This window comes from Pelodiscus sinensis, chromosome 19, assembly GCF_052426305.1.
Source record: "Pelodiscus sinensis isolate ZL-2025 chromosome 19, ASM5242630v1, whole genome shotgun sequence".
NCBI classification, from domain to species: Eukaryota; Metazoa; Chordata; order Testudines; family Trionychidae; genus Pelodiscus; species Pelodiscus sinensis.
The window spans coordinates 30312376-30331084 of record NC_143070.1 but is presented as its reverse complement, the minus strand read 5'-3'; the positions used below and the strand labels follow the sequence as shown (position 1 = coordinate 30331084).

General features: G+C 52.0%; 1 protein-coding gene across 1 annotated transcript; it reads right to left on the bottom strand.

The window, feature by feature from the left end:
* Positions 1-3115: 3115 nt before the first annotated feature.
* On the bottom strand, positions 3116-17005 carry LOC149522857 (uncharacterized). Its single transcript, XM_089771002.1, has 9 exons — positions 16490-17005; positions 14540-14632; positions 13721-13951; positions 13392-13414; positions 12607-12722; positions 12001-12060; positions 9682-9882; positions 6641-6754; positions 3116-6344 (listed from the first exon to the last, which is right to left on the bottom strand). Exons 1-9 carry the CDS (start codon positions 16859-16861, stop codon positions 5353-5355), a joined length of 2202 nt encoding a protein of 733 aa, XP_089627128.1. The 5' UTR covers positions 16862-17005; the 3' UTR covers positions 3116-5352.
* Between the last annotated feature and the right edge of the window lie 1704 nt (positions 17006-18709).

Below are 18709 nucleotides of genomic sequence, written 5' to 3'. Positions count from 1 at the left end.
CAGTACGGTGTCAGAAGACAGGGCTTCTTGTGCAACAGCTACGCTCTTTTCTGACAAGTGTAAGCCCTTCCAGTTCCTGTGCTTTGACTTCCTTTTCCACAGGCTCCCCAGAGAGAATTTTGTGCCTCCTGATGGGTGTCTGACCTGGAGCTCAGTCTCTGGTTCGGTTGGGCCCTGGAACTTACAATCTGGCTGGAGCTTGCTGCTTCCCCTGATGTTCTCATGTGTGGTTCCAGCAGCTGCAAGACTCCAACTCTTGCCCCCATGGCGCTAACAGGTGCCCACCTCTAAGTGCTCATCTAAATTGGTCTTTATGGTCCCTCAGTGCATTTTTCTCCTCAGCAGCACGCATGAGAGAAGCTGTTGCCAGCAGCCCTGCAAAGCAAGACGAGCTTTTCCTGCCTTCCTCAGACTGACTCGCTACTTGGCCCCATTCCTGCCTCTCTTCCCGGCCTGACCCAGTGGTTGAAAGGGGCTGTGGCTGCTGCTGACAGGGAAGAAGCTGGGAGGCAAGGTGCTGGTAGCAAGAGATTCCAGCTGCCTCTTTGCCCTGGGTCTCAGTGCGCCATGCCAGCCACCAGCCACCTTGACCAAACCTCAAAGCATCTGGACTAGCCAGCCCACATCACAGTGAGTCACTAGTGGCCCTGCCAGGGAAGAGCCCTTAGCAGCTGCAGAGACATCCCTGCAGCTGCCTGAGATGCCCCCCTGAAAGGGCCACTTACAAGCTAGGTTTCTGTAGGCTGCTAAGCACAGCTGGTTAGAGCATGGTGCTAATAACACCAAGGTTGTGGTTTCAAGCCCCATACTAGCCACAGCGCTGTTTGGTTTGGTGACTTGCCCTTGTTTAGCTGCCTGCTATGGAAAGGGAAGCAGAAACAAGAGAAGGCTGAGAGCTTTTCAGGTAGGCCTGAGAACTGGTGGGAGGATGCTCCAGCCTGCACCGACCCAGTGGCTAAAAGGGCCTTGGCCTGGCCTGCTTTCTCCAATAGCAGGGAAACTCTTCTCTTCCATTGTTCCCAATGGGGTGACTTGATGTCCAAATTCCTGCTGCCACAGTGGCTATCCCAAGTCACTCTGCAAGGAGGAGGTGCCCAAGCCACAGAAAAAGGATAAATATTTCCAGGTGGCCTGGAGAATGTGCTTGGGACATAGTGCTGCTGCCAATTGCTTGGTTGCCTGCTTCAGTGGCCTGGCAGCTGGCCCTCCCCAACCCAAACTCACTCCTGCTCCAGTTCCCTCTGAGCCTGCAGCTGCCCCTGCTCCTCTGGCTTCTTCCCCTGGAGCCATTCCATGGCTGCTGAGGCCCCCGCCCATGAAGAAGTGGGGCCACCAGAGGCAGGTGCCAGTTCCAGCCCCATATATGAGCCCCACCTCTCCATCAGCCTCCTCCTCCCTCCCAGGTTCTTTCCCCAGCCACTCCCCACTTCTACATTCCCCACATGGAAACCACAGTTCGTTCTTTCAGCAGGGAAAAGTCAAGTTTGTTTTACCGGCAGGGCAGGGGAAAGTGGGAAGGGAGAGCAGGGGAAAGGCTGGGGGGAGGCACCGAGGTTGGGGGGAGGCACAGAGGCCCCTTGTGGGGATGCCCAGGGGAGAGTCTCACAGGTGTCCTTGTCTGAAACTCTCCTCCAGAGCCTCTTGGAGATACAAGCCCCCAATGGGCTCCTTGTGGCATCATGGGCACCGAGTTCTTCGGTGGCCCCAGCACAGGTAGGGCAGCTGCTGCATAGAAGAAAGTGGCTCAGGGAGGGAATACCTGAATGGCCCAGTGGGGGTTGGTGAGTTTTGGCTTGTTCGTACCAACCCGGTCAGTGGACTGTTTCACTGCCCTTAGGGCTCTGATTTGGGACCCAGTGGAGGAAGAGGGCCTGGGTCCCGCTACCGCCAACCCCTTTGCTAGCCTACGCTAAGAGTTCCCTGTCATTGGTCTTGAGCTGAGAAGGCTGTGCACTGGTGAACTAGAGACACTTACCTGTGGACTTGAGCCGAGAAGGCTGTGCACTTGCTAAGTAAAGATATTTCTTGCAGGACTTTAGCCTGGAAGGCTGTGTTTCTGTTGATCCAAACCCCTCACTGGGGAGCCTCAGCCTGGAGAAGGCGAGGCTTGTGTTAATCAGGGACTCTACTCATAGACCTTAGCTGAGGTGGTGATGCTCCTGTTAATTAAGGGGCTGGGTTTCACTAATAAAAGGGCCTCTGCTGGACAATTAGAAACAGGATATTAGGATTTGTTTTTCAGGGATTCCAGGACACAGCTTGGGCTCAGCCCGACTGCGTGACAGGGTACCCACAGGGAGGGAATGTGTGACACACAATCTCTGTATTGGTACAAAAAAATTAGCTCATGTGGCCGGAGTGAGGCTCAGGGGATTTGGATTGTGGGAAGGGACTTAGGGCTGGGGCAAAGAGTTGGAGAAGGTGTGAGGTCTGGCTCTGGGGATGAGAACCTCAAGGATGAGATAGAGGTTTGCAGTGTGGAGGATAAGGTTCCCTCTAAGGCTGAGGCCCACCCACCTCCAAAGCAGAGCCACGCAGTGACTATTCAACTGCTCCAGGGTGGGCTGTGTGGCAGGCAGTGCTTATTCTAGCAGTCCTGGACAGTGACAGGGCCAGAGCCACAATGGGGGCCTGCTCCAGCTGTAGCTGTGTTGTGAGTACTACATGCTTTGACAGACTTGGCCAGAGTCTGAGCCGCAGTGGCATCACAGGCAGTGAGGGCTTCAGCAGCCCCAGCCCAGAGCCATATGGTGGGGGGGGCTCACTCCAGCAGCCAAGGCCAAAGCAAAGGACCCAGAGTGGTGAGGGACTAGCTGTTCTAGAGACCGGGGCCATGTGGTAGAGGTCTGGTTCTAATTCCTCTTAATTAAAGATCTCCACCTTGGGATCTCAAAAGGTAAATCTGCAGGTTATCTGAGGGATAAAATAGATGGCAAATGACTAGAGAAATGTTCTGCGCCCTGTTCATATTTAACAGCCTAAATCATGTCAAGAACAATTCTCTCTGACCCTCAATATTCTTGTCATTTGTGAAGGCATCAATCACATCAATAGTGTTGATTGTGCCAATGATTATTTTCGTGCCTGTGGAAGTTATTTCTCTCACACAAACGTGCACTGTGTAGAGGCAACTAAAACTTTAATGCTGTTGATTATCTTCTATTGATGCTAAATCAATATGCAACTGATGACATATTAAAGGGACTTTTCTATGATTGACAGGTGTCTAAACCATGCAGATACTATACAAAATATAATCTATAATTAGATTATGTCCTATATACAGTGAATTAATGTGGTCTGAAGAAAAAGAGCTGGATAGTTTTCTGGTGATATCCCTAAATTCATCTTCTGAATGTCATTAACTTGCAGCTGCAGAATGAGTTTTAGAATCAAGGAGTAGGGATGGTGCATTCATTTTTTATCCTTTACAAATTACTACACTATGGCTACGTGTAGACCGGCATGCTTTTCCGGAAATGCTTCTAATGGAAAAGTTTTCCATTAAAAGCATTTTCGGAACAGAGCGTCTAGATTGGCACGAACGCTTTTCCTCAAAAGCACTTTTTGTGAAAAAGCTTCCGTGGTCAATCTAGATGCGCTTTTCTGCAAAAAAGCCCCGATTGCCATTTTTGCGATCGGGACTTTTTTGCGGAAAACAAATAGCTGTCTACACTGTCCCTTTTGCCCAAACAGGAACAGCATAGTATTTCCGCAAAAAGCACTGATTTCTTACAGTAGGAAGTCAGTGCTTTTGCGGAAATTCAAGCGGCCAGTGTAGACAGCTGGCAAGTCTTTCCAGAAAAGCGGCTGATTTTCCGGAAAAACTGGCCAGTCTAGACACAGCCTATGACTAGATTAGACTGGGAGGAAAGTGCAGGGGTTGGGATGAAGGGGACACTGCAGAAGTTAGGGGCACAATGCACGGCTGGTGGCAAAGGGTGCACAGGGTGGGGGTGCAGGAGATGGGGAGCTCATGGATGCAGGAACAGTAGAGCAAGGCTGGGTGGGAATGAGACTGCGTGCCAAGCTGGTACATTTTCAGGGTGCATGTGTGCAGGGTCACGCACCTTGTTAATTATCCTTTGGTTTAGTATATTTCTTCCATAATTTAAATTGCATGTGTGCATGTAAAACTCTCAATAACTCGTGGGTGCCACGTAGGCACACATCTGAACAAGCACATAGGATGTCACTCTTTGTGCACAAGAAAAAACTCACTCTACTCATGGATGGAAAATCTTAGGACTACTGGTTGAAAGCTCTAGCTGGGGCTGTGATCTTAAAGATGGAGGGGACTGACATGTAGGCCACTGAAAGGAGACATCAAGGAGAAAAGACTCCCACGAGCTCTCGCTGCCCCAGCACACGTGTTACTGTGAAGGGGGAGGAGGGAGACCCACCTCTCCCTGCCATGGTAACTCTGGCCCTGGGGCCATGGGATGGCCAACTGTCCTCTGGCCACAGCAGGACTGGGGTTGAGACCAGTGGATAGAGGTCTCTCTCCCCACCAAAGCCCTATAAGCTCATATGGCATTTAATAGGCTGAGGCACAGCCACCTGGCCACATAGCTTACAAGGAACTCAGGTTCTAGGTTTCTTCCCACTGTAGGTTCTCCAATGGCTAACAAGAGTTGAGCTCTGACTGAAGCTTTCCCCACAGTCAAAGCAGCTGAATAGTTCTCTCTCATCTGTAGATTGTCTTATGTTTAACACACACGTGAACAAGGGGGAAATCGAGTACATACAGTGTACTTAGATTTCCAAAAAAGCCTTTAACAAGGTCCATCACAAAAGGCTCTTGTGTAAATTAAGTTATCATGGGATAACCAGGAAGATCCTTCCATGGATTGAGAAATGGTTAAAAGACAGGAAACAAAGGGTAGGAATAAATGGTAAATTTTCAGAATGGAGAGGTGTAACCAGTGGTGTTACCCCAGAGTCAGTCCTACAACCAATCCTATTCAGCTTAATAAATGATTTAGAGAAATGGGTGAGCAGTGAGGTAGCCAAGTTTGCGGACGTTACTAAACTGTTCAAGATAGTCAAAACCAAAGCAGGCTATGAAGAACTTCAAAAAAAGATCTCACCAAACTGAGTGACTGGACAATAAAATGGCAAATGAAATTTAATGTGGATAAGTGTAAAATTATGCACATTGGAAAAAATAAACCTAAGTATACATACAATATGATGGGGGCTAATTTAGCTTCAACTAATCAGGAAAGAGATCTTGGAGTTATTGTCAGAAGTCAGGGCACAGGATCTGGGATATGGGGGAGGCTTGGGGCTGGGACTGTGTGTGTGTGTGTAATCACCGACTATGCAGTCAGAGCAGGTAAAGGGTAGCTCTCACGTGTGGGTTCTCCTATGTCTAATAAGGTGTGAACGTCTACTGAAGCTTTTCCCACAGTCAGAGCAATTGAAAGGTTTCTCTCTTGTGTGTCTCCTCCTATGTCTAACAAGGTTTGACCTCTTCCTGAAGCTTTTCCCACAGTCAGAGCAATTGAAAGGTTTCTCTCCTGTGTGGGTTCTCCTATGTATAACAAGGTGTGACTTCTCATTGAAGCTTTTCCCGCAGTCAAAGCAATTGAAAGGTTTCTCCCCTGTGTGGCTCCTCCTATGTCTTACAAGGTGTTCGCTTCTACTGAAGCTTTTCCCACACTCAGAGCAATTGAAAGGTTTGTCTCCTGAGTGGGTCTTCCTATGGTTAACAAGGTGTGAGTTCTGACGGAAGCTTTTCCCACAGTCAGAGCAGTTGAAGGGTTTCTCCCCTGTATGGGCTCTCCTATGTGTAACAAGGTGTGAGCTCCTCAGAAAGCTTTTCCCACAGTCAGAGCAATTGAAAGGTTTGTCTCCTGTGTGGGTCCTCCTATGTCTTACAAGGTGATCGCTTCTACTGAAGCTTTTCCCACAGTCAGAGCAGTTATGGCGTGTCTCTCTTATATGTAGTATCTGATGGTTCGTAAAGTGCAAGTGCTGACTGAAGCTTTTCCCAGAGTCAGAGCACTTGAAGGGCTTCTCTCCTGTGTGGGCTCTTTGATGTTCAATAGGAGTTTCACAGTCACTAGAAGTGCAGGGTGACTGTTGATAGGGGATTTTCTGTTGAATGGTTTCTGTGTTTCTTTTCTCCCATCGGCTCCTGTGACTGGATTTATCCTGTCCCCCTCCTGGATGATTTCCATGCTGCATTTCTGGGCTATGCTGACTCTCACAAGTCTCTCCCTGCTCACGTATCTGGGAAACATGCCCTTCAGGTCTTCCCAGTAACATCCCACATGGAGACACTTGCTCCGATCCCTCCTGCTGCACAAGATCATAGTTCTCAGTCAGCATCCCATCACCTGTTGGGATAGAGAAATAATCCAGACAGGAGTTATTGTCTATGATGAGCTGAAAGAAAACTCTAAAAGAGGAATAGAAAAGGGGACACACGCTCAAATAATGATTGAATTATCATGAGATGAGTTCACCCTCCTTCTTCACAACTCTTCCACAGAAGAGAAAACCCAGCCTTTCCTCATCCACCATGCTCTGGCTCAAGTTGAAGACAGGCTAAAGAATCAGACAGACTTCATGAAAACACACAAGTAACACCTGCTATAAGTTGGTTTCTGAGGCTATTTAACTGACTGCTCACCTGTGTGGATGCCACTGATGATCTCCCCTTCCTCACAGCTCTGGTGATCTGGGACCTGCAACTCCTCCTCTCGCTCCACCCAGGAGATCACATGAACTTCAGAGACTGGAAATCCTGTTTGGAGAGCAATTAATCAAGTGCTGATCTTGTTCATTAAGGTCTGTGCCATTACTGCTTCCAGAGTCAGGATCTGAGGGTGTGTCTACACTGCACCCCTTTTCCGGAAAAGGGATGCAGATTAGAAACTTTGGAATAGCAAGATCCAAAGTAGGAATCTTGAAAGTAGGAATAAAAGATCCTCCGGAAAAGGGTTTGTTTTCCAGAGAATCACGTCTAGACTGCCGCTTTTCTCCGGCTTATCCCCAAGCCGGAAAAAAGTGGCAGCCATGTTAATGCAAATACCACGGGGGATATTTAAATCCCCCGCGGATTTTGCTATTCCAAAGTATCTAATCTGCATCCCTTTTCCGGAAAAGGGGTGCAGTGTAGACACAGCCTGAGTCACCCATCCAGAGAGGCTCCTTTCCAAGAGCCCAGGACACACACACACCTGCAGTAAAGGCGCATCCCCTCCCCGCACCTTGAGAATGGCCCAGCTCTTTCCCCAGGGGAGCTGAGCACTCTGCTGCACTCTCTAGGGTACAACTCAGTCCCCCTCAAAGCCCATTCCATCCCCCTCATCCCCAGTATCTCAGGGCAGGACAGGAACACACTGCTCACAAGGGGAGCTCTAGGGAGTGCTGGCAGGTCTGACACCAAGACCCCCAGACAGGGCTCAGACTATAGTGGCCACATGCCAGGTCACTAGGACTTGGGAGAAGGACTAGCTCTAGCTCCCCAAGGCTCTGTCCACAAAGCTCCTGGCTGGTGGGCTGGGCTCCCCCTGCTCTTTGGCTCAGATGTTCTACTTGGGCCAGAAGGAGGCAGAGGAAGTTGTCTGAGCAGCTAAGTGAATCCTTGGCAGGCTGCTTCAGGCCCTGCCTATGCTCCCGACTACCTGTGTCTGGGTGGGCCTTGCTAACTGCCTACAACAGTTGCCTTTCCCGCAGCTGCCCAGGGTGGCACTAGGCTTCTCCAGCGACCAGCCAGGGTGGAGCTGGGCCGTGCTGCTTCTCTGGTGCTTGTGGCTGTTACTCAGCTCCCCGTCTGTAGCCTTAGTTCTATTCTGCCAGCAGCAGCTTTTGTGTGGTTTCCCAGTCTGCCTCTTCTAGTGAGCCTGGCCTTTGATTTGGGGTCACTCCAGGGAGGCACAGAATCTACCACATTTGCACCTTGTGAGCGCCTTCCCCTCAGCTTTGCCTCCACCCCTTCTCAGACCTGCATTTAGTGTTCGGAAGAGCCACCTGTGATGTGACCATGGAGATCATTGTGCTACCACTGTCACACAATCACAGAAACCTTGTGCAAAGTGTGCTGTGTGACGAGTCAATGGGAAAATTCTGATCTGATGACTAGGATTATCTTGTTTATGTCCATTATTTTGGAACTAAAACAAGCCAGGCTTTGGCAGAATGGTGGAGCACTGGGTACCAACTAACCAAGAAATCACATTCCTGAGCAGGAGGAAGGCAATCAACACACCGCTCTCTGCAGTAACTGCAAACACACAGTCCTAACAGATAGCTCACTGATCCTTGTGCACAAGAGCGGGATGAAGGGATAATGGATATGGATGTTTTGTTCAAACAAACAGGCAGAAGGCCAAGTTGGGTGGCAACACATGGAACTCAACATGCATTTTATTTTGGTCAATATGAGAGGAGAAGTCACAGGAAGGGCATGTTGATGCTGGCTGAGGGGCAGTGTTCTAGCTGCTGACTGAGCTGGTACCATTATTGGATTGGGACAAGTCTCATTATACCTGTGCCTGATGAGCTGGGACACTAGCACCCTGCTCCTTTCACAATAAACCTGGCCGAGTGCCTTAGCCTCCGAATGGAGCATGGGTCTTTCTTAGCGGCAACCCTGTGGTGTGCTGCATGGATAAGCTGCACGCTCCACCAGTGCCGCTGGCATCAAGGCTCCAGAAAGATCCGCCCTGAACAGCTGTATCAACGCTCTGTGGCGCTAGCAGCAATTCTAATGGTACTGCAGTCACTGCGGGAAACAAAATTATCAATCACAGCAGCACCTGGGAACTTTGGTGTAAATCAGGACCACACTGTGCTATCGGGATGCTCATATGGAGCTAAGTATCACCCCTCTTTAGTGTTGGTATCCTTCCCAGCCCTGAGAAACAGGGACACTCTATAAAAACTAGTAAAGAGAGAGGTGACTGCACACAGAGAGTCTAAAGGGACTTGATCAAGGTCACACAGGAGGACTGTGACAGGCAGAGAACTGAACACAGTTCTCCTGAGCATGAAGCCAGACATTCACACAGGAAGAAAAAGTTCGTACCCGAACTTATAAAAAGACAAGACAGATGACATGATTTATCTCCACTGAACAGAGAGGCAAGTGAACCCGAGAGAGAATGAAGCTGAACTTTTGAAAGGAGACCCAGCCTGTGCCTGAAATGCAAGGGGAGCTCTGCTCACGTTTCTCTACTACAGAGCTACCTCGGACAAAATACTCGCAGAGCGTGAACTGCCTCAACCACCCTCCCTCAGCCCCAGCATCCAGCCCCTCCCACTGACAAGTACCAGCATGTCACAGAGATTAGCTACAGGCAGGGAAGGACTCTGGGAACCGCGCCCTCCTTTCAGTGCCTGAGCACACTGCCACATGGGGATCCTGTAGCCACTAACAGCAGCCAGACCCAGACCTCTGGTACCTGCTGTTCCTGCCTGAGCCCTTCCACTCACACCTCTGGTCAAAGCACAAGATGTGCAAGATAGGGGGGAAGTGGAACGGGACCTGAACCTGCCTTCCCTGGGAGGGGTCACGGAGGGGACAGTCTTTCACACAAGAGCCAGGATTATTGGGGCAGATATTCCTGACATTGGGGGCAGAGGCAATGAATAACCCTAAACCAAACCCAACCCAGATGCTCCAGAGCCCACCCTGCTGCTGTTACCCAAAGGGACAGGAATCCTTACTCAGCCAGTTCACAGCCTCATAATTCTCCTGCATCACATCCCTGCAGAGGGCTCTCTGGCCTGGGTCCAGCAGAGCCCATTCCTCCTCAGAGAAATACACAGCCACCTCCTCAAAGCTCACTGGCTCCACCACGGCCATTTCCTGTCCCTGGCTCTGCAGGCCGGGGGCTGAGCTGGAGACAAACATGGGTGTTCTGCAGCCTGGTAGGGGGAGAAGAGGGAGACATTTCAGAAGGGGCTTTAATCCTTTCCACATCCCCATTCTGCACAGACTCTGTCCATGCTAGATTCTGCCATTGTGGGCAAAAGTTTTAGTGTAGATATTCCATAAACAGCACACAGGAGTTAGATCCCAAATACACATTCATTTCTGTCTGTACCTGGCATAAGTTACAACATTACTGCCTCTGCCACAATGGAATTTAGTTCGCAGCACCCAGTGTTTCTGATAACAAGCCACATATTCATCTGCCTGAATATGGACATAGGTTAAACGCAGGCTGCTGTATTTAAAACCCCTACTCTTCATTCACAGATTTGCAGCACAAACTTTGCTCTCTCATCTGACAGAGACGTTATAAACCCTTTCCACAACAGAGAGTCAGTGAAGTTAACACCACCATTCAGATGCTTATTATTAAACACGTGTGCTGAGTGTTTCCAGGGTGAGATCTTAACATTCATGAATTAATGGGATCAGAAGATATCCTCACTTATGCAGTCTGACCCCCTCAGTGGCACAAGCCATTTACACTTATTCCAGTTACCCAGGCACAAAGCTCTGTTTCCCCACAGTGTATTTTCTAGAAAGTCCCCCAGTGACTTGAAGACATCAAGAGATGCAGAATCCACCAGTTCTTTGCTCATTTGTTTCAGCAGCAAATCCTCTTCCCTATCAACCATTTATGCCCCTTCTAGCCTGAAATAGTCTGGCTTCAGCTTTCACTTATTGGCTCTCGCTGAGCCTTATCCAGTCAATGGTGTGGGCAATACATTTTGATGGGGGGGCCAAATGGAAAGTGGCTGAGAGCTGCACGCTTCCATGACATTAATGCAGGAAATGCAGGGTCTGGGATGGACATTGGGAGAAGGAAGCAATCTTGGGATAACGGTGTGGGATGCAGGACAGGTAGAGGGGTCTAAGAGAGAGTTTGAGTGAAGGAGGCAGGCTGTGATCTAGGAAGCTGGATTAGCCAACTACGCATTAGATATTAAAAGCAACTTTAATTTAGATAAGTGGCTGAGTGGACAAGGGACTGTGGGTTTCTGACCACTGAGAGCTCTTGCATATATAGCTGCAGGAGGAGGACAGAGTTTGGGTATGCAAAGCAGAGGGCAGGAGTGGGGAGCAGAGATTAGGAGGGGAAGGGAGAGGTTGGGGTGGCAGAGGCAAGCTCTGGACAGGAGACTTATCTGAGTGACTCCTGGCCAGAGGCCAAGCACCTCAGGAAGGCAGGGAGCCTGCCCGACCCTCTCACAGGCTGCAGGGCCATGTGGGTGTGTGAATGATTATGACCCAGAGGGAAGGGGGCACAGTGCTTTGTTTCTGGCCAGAAACTGGCCAGTGATATTGTCCTGGGGGTGGAAGCAGCACCTGAAGCCTTCCCTCCTCCCCTCCAGACTCACAGTAGCTTTCTGATAGAAATGTAGCCGTGTTAGTCTGGTGTAGCTCAAACAAAATACAGGACTAGGTAGCACTTTAAAGACTAACAAGATGGTTTATTAGATGATGCGCTTTCATGGGCCAGACCCACTTCCTCAGATCAAATAAACTATTTTCTTCCACTATTTGATCTGAGGAAGTGGGTCTGGCCCATGAAAGCTCAGTAGCTTTCTGAGTGACTTGAGATGGGGAGTGGCATATGTGGGCTGAATCCAATGGCTTGGTGGGGTGGATCCGACCCATGGGCTGTATTTTACCCAGGCCTGCACTAGATGTAACAGCCCTTTGGGATCCAGCAGTTTCTTGCCTTGAATGAACTGATATAGTGGAAGCCAGGCAGCTCTCAGCCTATTTATTGCTTGAAACCAACCCCATATTGAAACTGACTGAGCAGTGAAATCTCAACTTGAATGTGCTGTCCCCTGTGCGCTTTAACTTCACCCCTTTAGCAGCACAAACCCATAGACCAGTGTTTCTCCAAGTGTCCACAGGTCCCCATGCAGCACCTCTGGGGCTCCTCACTGATCACTGGGTGAGATTTAGGGCTGTGCTCGCCATGGTCACTGGGTCTGGTTGGTAACTTCTATGACAATCCCATGAAAATGTTTTCACTGGAATTTTCTCATCATTTAAAGACTCTCCACCTGCAAACTCACCCTGTCTGAAAGCTCCCAGGGATTTTCCTCTTGCTCTCTCCAGTGCAGAGGGCAGAGTGTCTGGTGGAGGAAGAGATAAGAGAGGTGAGACTCCAGGCTCTCCTATTTATAACAATGTCCCCACTCTGAACTCTGCTTTTCACTTGTATCAGAGACCAGACAGAGACACACTCAGGAACTGAGTATGAAACAGTCTGAAACTTTCATTCCTTCTCTCACTCAGGCACCTCCCAGCAATGGAACCAACATTCCCGCAACCTGTCCCAGCAGAGAAGCTGTAAGTGAGATTTACTTTTCCCTCCTCACCCCCTCCCACTTGGCTTCTCATTCACTTACTGCCTCTTATCATAACCTGGAGCTGTGTTGGTGGAACACATGGTCATCACAGTAACTTTAGCCATTTTGATCTCTGAATGGAGTTTGCAAACCCCTGGCTCTATCTACAAGCAGTTGGGTCTGTTCGCTCAGTGTCTCTAAGGAGAGCAGTGTGATGGGACCGTCATTCTCCATGTGGGAATTGAGGCAGGGGAAGGTTGGCTTCATAGGCCAGATTCAATGGTCTCAGATACTTGAACCACTTTCCCCTAATCCATCCCTTCTAGGTACCTTTGAACTCCCTCAGAGTCTCCGACAGAGCAATCGTTTTCTGGGAGAAACCTCTGACTTGTTCTTCTAGTTCAGGAGAAATCTCTTCCGGCAGCTGGAACTGCCCCGTCTCACACCTGGACAGAAACAATTCCATGTGATTGTATTTCATTTGCTGCTAAGTTCTGGCTAGTGAGTCTCAGCCCTAATAGGCCTGGAGTCAGAATTCCTCCAATTTTCCCAGCAACACAGTCCATGGCCATGCAACCTTCCCCTGAAAGGTCCCATTGCTGTTCTTCACTTCTGTCCTGGGGAGACTAGCTGGGGGACAAAAGGGGAATTGAGTCTTCATGGTCAACTCACTCCTTGGACTCTAGGCGTTGAGGGACAGGAGGTTCCCAGGTGAAGGGCTGAAGGAATCTGTCCAGTAGGGACTAGACTGAGACACCAGCTCCTCCATCCCCAGCTCCTTCCACACAGGTCTCCAAACAGCCCTCAGGTGGGACAGACTCTTGGTCCTTGCTGCCCTGGGCTGAATGTGCCCAGTGCACAGCAGTGACAGGCCCATGTTCCACCCCACAGTCCCCAGGGAGGTGACAGCTCCAGGAAACACTTGAAGTCAGACTGTGCCCTGAATGGGGAATTCCAGAGTCTGCTGTGTGAGGATGAGACCCTCAGAATTAAATGAGTCAGAGATATTCGTGTCTAACATTTGGCTCTTAGAGCCCTGTGGAGATGTGATGCTAACATCAGCTCCAAGCTCTTTCCCTGTGCTGTGCAGTGTGAGGGGAGTGAGAGCCACATACCTACTCAGGGTGCTCCTGATGTCCTAGAAAAAAGACAAAAAAGACTCTCAGCCCCATTGCACACACACAGGGGACCTCAGGGAAGGGATTTTGCAAACAGAGGAAGAAAGCCCCTGCCCTGACCCCAGGAACATGGATCCCCTGAGTGAATGGGGCTTTACGATCTCTAGTAGCTCTGTGCCTGTAACTTTACAAAGCACGGCAGTTACTCACATGGCAGCAATGCACATGGAGTTACATCCAGATCTGACAGCTGGACCTCAGCACTTGTGATTCAGGAGCCTCCCTTCCCTGTGTGGGGAGCTGGGACGTTTCTCCCTCAGTCTCACCTGCAGGAATTCACTCGCTGGCTTCTGACACTTCCCCTCCAGCTCACTGATCCCCTTGCTGATACGGGAAATCTGTGCAGAGAGTTTCCCGACAGTGTCAGTCTGGAGCCTCCCAATCTCCTCATCCAGCTTCTCCAGCTGGGCCAGCAGGAGTCGTTCTTGTTCCTCCAGGAACTGCCGGAGCTGCTGAAACTCGGCCACAATCTTCTGCCTCTCTGCTTGGGTCCATTTCTGTATGAAAACAGGGAAAGGGCTGGTCAAGGGCATGAAAGGAGTCCAGGGTCCTTCCATGGAGAGCTGAGTGCGCAGCAGGGAGAATTTCTTGGAAAACCCTAAAATGTGTGACATTTGACTCTACTTTGTGGTTAGTAGGCAGAGGTGGCTCTCCCAGCATCTCCTTTGGCCTTTGTTCCTCTGAAAGGGCTGTTCCCATGTCTGTCATGGGCAGCATCTTTTGTTATTCATGGGCTCTGGAAATTCAGACCCTGAGCCAGCACGAGGCAGGACTTAGCACCACTCTGACAGAGATACCCAGGAAGGAAAAAGGAGGAAACATGTTAATACACCAAGTGAGCAGACAACCCTTTAGGGGGACACTCAGCTCCCTTGGGGAGGATTTCTGGGAAAGCTACAAAGGCTGGACATTAACTCATGCGCTGACATGGATGCTCAGGGCCTGTCTACACATGGATCTCACCCTGCAATCCACAATCCAGAAGAAACACAAACAAGCCCAACCTCAGCAAGGCCACACAGGACTCTGCCTCCTAACAACCCTCCCACTGCCAGTCCCTGCTGTTTCAAACCACAGGCACCTACCAGATACTCCTGGTGTTTCCCTTCTGCTGTTTTCCTTCCCAGCACCTTTTCTCTCTCTTCCCTCAGAGTCTTCAAATGGACTTCCAATTTTTCCTGAAGAAACAGAGATAAGCATGAGGGCAAACCCCATCAGATGTCAGGAGCCCATTTGTCTGCCTTTAAGAGAGTCCCAGTTTTATAATATAATGCAGATTGCCTATCTCCTAGAACTGGAAGGGACCTTGGAAGGTCATTGAGTCCAGTCCGCTGCCTTCACAGCAGGACCAAGTACCACCACTGACAAATTTTTGTCCCAAACGGCCTCTGAAAGAAGTGAACTAACAACCCTGGGTTTAGCAGGCCAATGCTCAAACCACTGAACTATCCCTCCCCCCTATGTGGAGATCTGCCCCTGCCTAGAAGGGACTCAGCCCTGGACGTGGGTTTGTCCATAGAAAAATAAAAACTCACAAACATCCCACTCTCCCCACCTCTAATATCGTCAATTCACAGACACTTACCTTCCTTCCTCCCGCCCCCCCTTGCATCCCGCTCCTGTTCTGAAATGTGATTTGTCCTTTTCATATGTGTTCATTTTTTTTTAATTGTATCCTTTGGTATATATGGTTGTGACTATTTTCTTCCACTATTTGATCTCAGGAAGTGGGTCTGGCCCACGAAAGCTCATCATCTAATAAACCATCTTGTTAGTCTTTAAAGTGCTACATTGTCCTGCATTTTGCTCCATAGAAAAAGACACAGGAGGAGACTGTGGATGCAGCAGGACACTTGTGAAGGCAGGGGAAGGATCAGTGGTGACACCTTTATAAAGAATGATGCAGGTGGGGATTAGGAAGGTAAAAGTGGTCAACAATACTAATCACGTAACCGATTACAATTTTATCAGTGACAGGAGTTTTTTAACCTGCTGACTGGCAGGGCTGGTAGCGGAAATGGGCTCTCCTGGGCCGGGGATCTCTCTTAAGGTCTGCCGGGGTTGGCCACAAGGACTGCTGGGAACTCCCAGCAGCTGCAGACTGACGTTAGCTGCCAGAGGAAAGCAGGCTCTGCTGGGGCAGTGGGGAGTTTAACTAGTAACTGGCACCGATAAGCATTAGCTCTTCAGTTAACCAGTTTGAACTCTTGCTACAATCCAGTTGAATCCTAGTTGTGTCTGGCATGGACCTGCACTTCCTGAAGTCCTGCTATGGGTTGAGTGAAGGTGCTCGGGGCCCCACACAGCATCCAGCCAAGCAACCTCATCTAGTGTCAGTGGCTGCACTGGAGTTTAACCCCTCATGGAGCACCTCAGAAGTTCAGAATCCCTATTAGATACCTTCACTCCCTGCTGGACATAGGGCTTTATCAAGGCATCTTTCCCTCCTGAAGGGCCACACTTCATCACTGTTCAGTGATGCTGAGGGGCAGGGAGCAGTGTAAGTCTAACAGGGTACGGAGCTAAACTCTATCCCTGACATGCTTGGCAACTATGAGCGACTAGGTGCTGCCCCACCTTCCCTTCCCACAGTTTGTCTAAGTGGACTGTGACCTGCTCAGAGAAGAGACTTTCCCTTGCTGGCTGTTGTGCAGGGCCCAGCTGCCATTGCGGATTTATAAGGCAAATGACAGATTGTTCCTCCGATAAGTAACAGCCTGTAACCTCCTCTTCTCCAGTCTCAAGGCAGCTCACTGACAGTGGCCTATACCTCCTGTGATCTAAACCTCTCTGATTAACAACACCTTCCCTTGTGCAAACACCCCTCCTGTCACCAGTGAGGGCTGGGTTTCAGGATTCAGAGCCTCAGAGAAACATTTCCCACATCAGGTATCTTATGTAAACTGCCACAAAGCCAGAGAGTTTACTTTTTACAGCATCTCTTGCAGGTTTTACAGAGCTGTGTCACAACTGTGCCCGGTAACTGTCAGTGAAATAACGCTGTAATTAAAACACACTGGACAGTAACTTTGTACCTTGTAGTCCTGGGCAGCTTCCTGTAAGGGCACCACCATGTGAGCCTGGGATCTGTCACACACCACACAGATGGGAGTTTGATCCTCTTCACAGAACAGCGTCAGAGCCTCCTGGTGCTCCCCGCACACCCCGTCCCATCTTGCTCTCTGTGCTGCCTGGAAACTCAGCGGCTTGGCTAGTTCCACCACGTTTCCCAGCTGCCGGTTGGGCCGGAGGGGTCCCTGCTGCTCAGTGTCTCTGCCCAGAGGGCTATGGGGGGCCTGGCAGAAATTGTGCCCACACTCCAGAGTGACAGGGGCTGTGAAATCCTCCAGACAGACGGGACGCGGCGCTTCCTCCCCGACACTTTCCACGGGGCTCTCTGCAGCCATGGCTGCCTCTGGGCTGGGGGACCGGGGCCGTGTCACTGTCCTGAGCTCAGCAGTGGGGGGGGGGGGGGCAGGTCCGGGGGGGGGGGGTCTGAGGCACCAGCACTGAGGCTACAAAAAAAATCAAAAATAAAAACCAAAAAAGTCCCCCAAAGCTTCGCTCCCCCCCCCCCCCCCCCCTGGGCCCCTCAGCCCCCTGCCCCAGCCAGACCCCCCCCCCCCCCCCGGTCTCTTTGCCCCTCCCCACCCTGTGTTTAAATCCCCCCCCCCGCACACTCTGCAGCCCCCTCACAGCCCCGCCCCCCGCAGACACCCCGAGCATCAGGAAGCCCGAGGGGGGGGCACGCGCGGGTTGAGTGTTTGTGACGCGCCAATTCCCCCCCGCTCCCTCCCGCTGGGCTGCGGCCTCCCCCGCAGCGAGTAACGGCGCCAACGGCCCCTCACAACGGCTCCCACCTCAGGGCGCGCGGCGCGTGACGCTGCTGCAGACCGCTGCGAGGTGGGCGGGGCCTGAGCACGGTCGGGAACGCGCTGAAAACCCGGCTGCGGGGTTCGGAATGGGGCGGGCCCGGTCAGACCGCGCATGCGCAGCGGGTCAGTGATTCCGATCAGAATCCAGCGCCCGGGCTTAGCTCAGACCGAGAGATGCCTGGCCACGCCCCCAGGCCCCCGGGCAGATGCTGCTTCCGCTGCTGGGAGCCGGGCCGGGGCGATGCGCTGCCCTTTCCCACGGGTCCGATCTCCCCCGAGCCCCATGAGCCCCCTCGCAGCCTGACACCCGGCAGCGCCCCCCTCCCCCGCCGCGGTGCAACCCCTGCCCCTCCCCCCACCCCTCCCCTGTCTCTGCATCCCGGCGCCCCCAGCGCTCCCCGTGGCAGCCACTGGCCGCAGCTGGTGCCCAGCGGACCCCGCCCCCCACTGTGACGTTGCTTGCTCCGCCCCTTGCTCTCGCTCCGATTGACAGGGGTTCCCCGGGCTGTCACGCCCCAGTGACGCACAATTGCCCGCCCCCGTGGCCGCATCATCAGTGACATAAATTGCCCCGCCCCTTGCTCTGACGGGGATTCCCCTGGCCCCGCTGTCCCGCCGGGAGTGACGGGGCCGCCCAGAGACGCTGAGGCCGGGGCAGGGACTCGGAAGGGGGCGGGGCCGGAGCTCCACCAACCAATGAGCGCGCGGAGCCCAGTGACCCGCCTGCTGCCGCCTCCCCCCTCCGGCCGAGACACGGACCCGCCTCTCGGGCCAGGGGGCGGGAGCGCGCGGACTCGGCCGGGCTCGGGCCCAGAACGTGTCACCTGCGGGGGGCGCCGGGTCCTCGCCCTGGGCAGGGAGCCCCTGCGGCCCCCCCCCGCGACCGTGACAATCCCCCTGCAACTCCCCTGCAAGCCCCTCACAGCCCTTCCTGCGAGCCCGCCCCACCCCCTCCAAATCTCCCTCTTCATCCCCCGGGGCTTTGGCAGACACCCCAATATCCTGCAAAGCGGCACTGAAGTGCCCCTGGGCTCTGTTTGCAGGACGCTGGGAACGGGCCGCGGGGGGCGGGTCACTGGGGATCCCTGTTCTGTTCCCTCCCCCTGGGGCACCCGCACTGGGCACTGGGCAGGCAGGACACGGGGCTGGGGGGGCCTTTGTCTGACCCGGCCTGGCCGCTCCTGTGCGGGACCCGTAAAGTCATTAACATCGGCAGCGCCATGGACACTGAGGCTCCTTTAGAACGAGCCAAGCAGCCTGAGCGCACGTCAGGATCGGGCCCCGGAAACATGGATTCCAGCTGGGATAAGTGTTTGGCCTGAGACCTGAATGTCACTGGGCTTGGCGGGAGCAGATGCCAGCGAACCTCGATTTCACTGT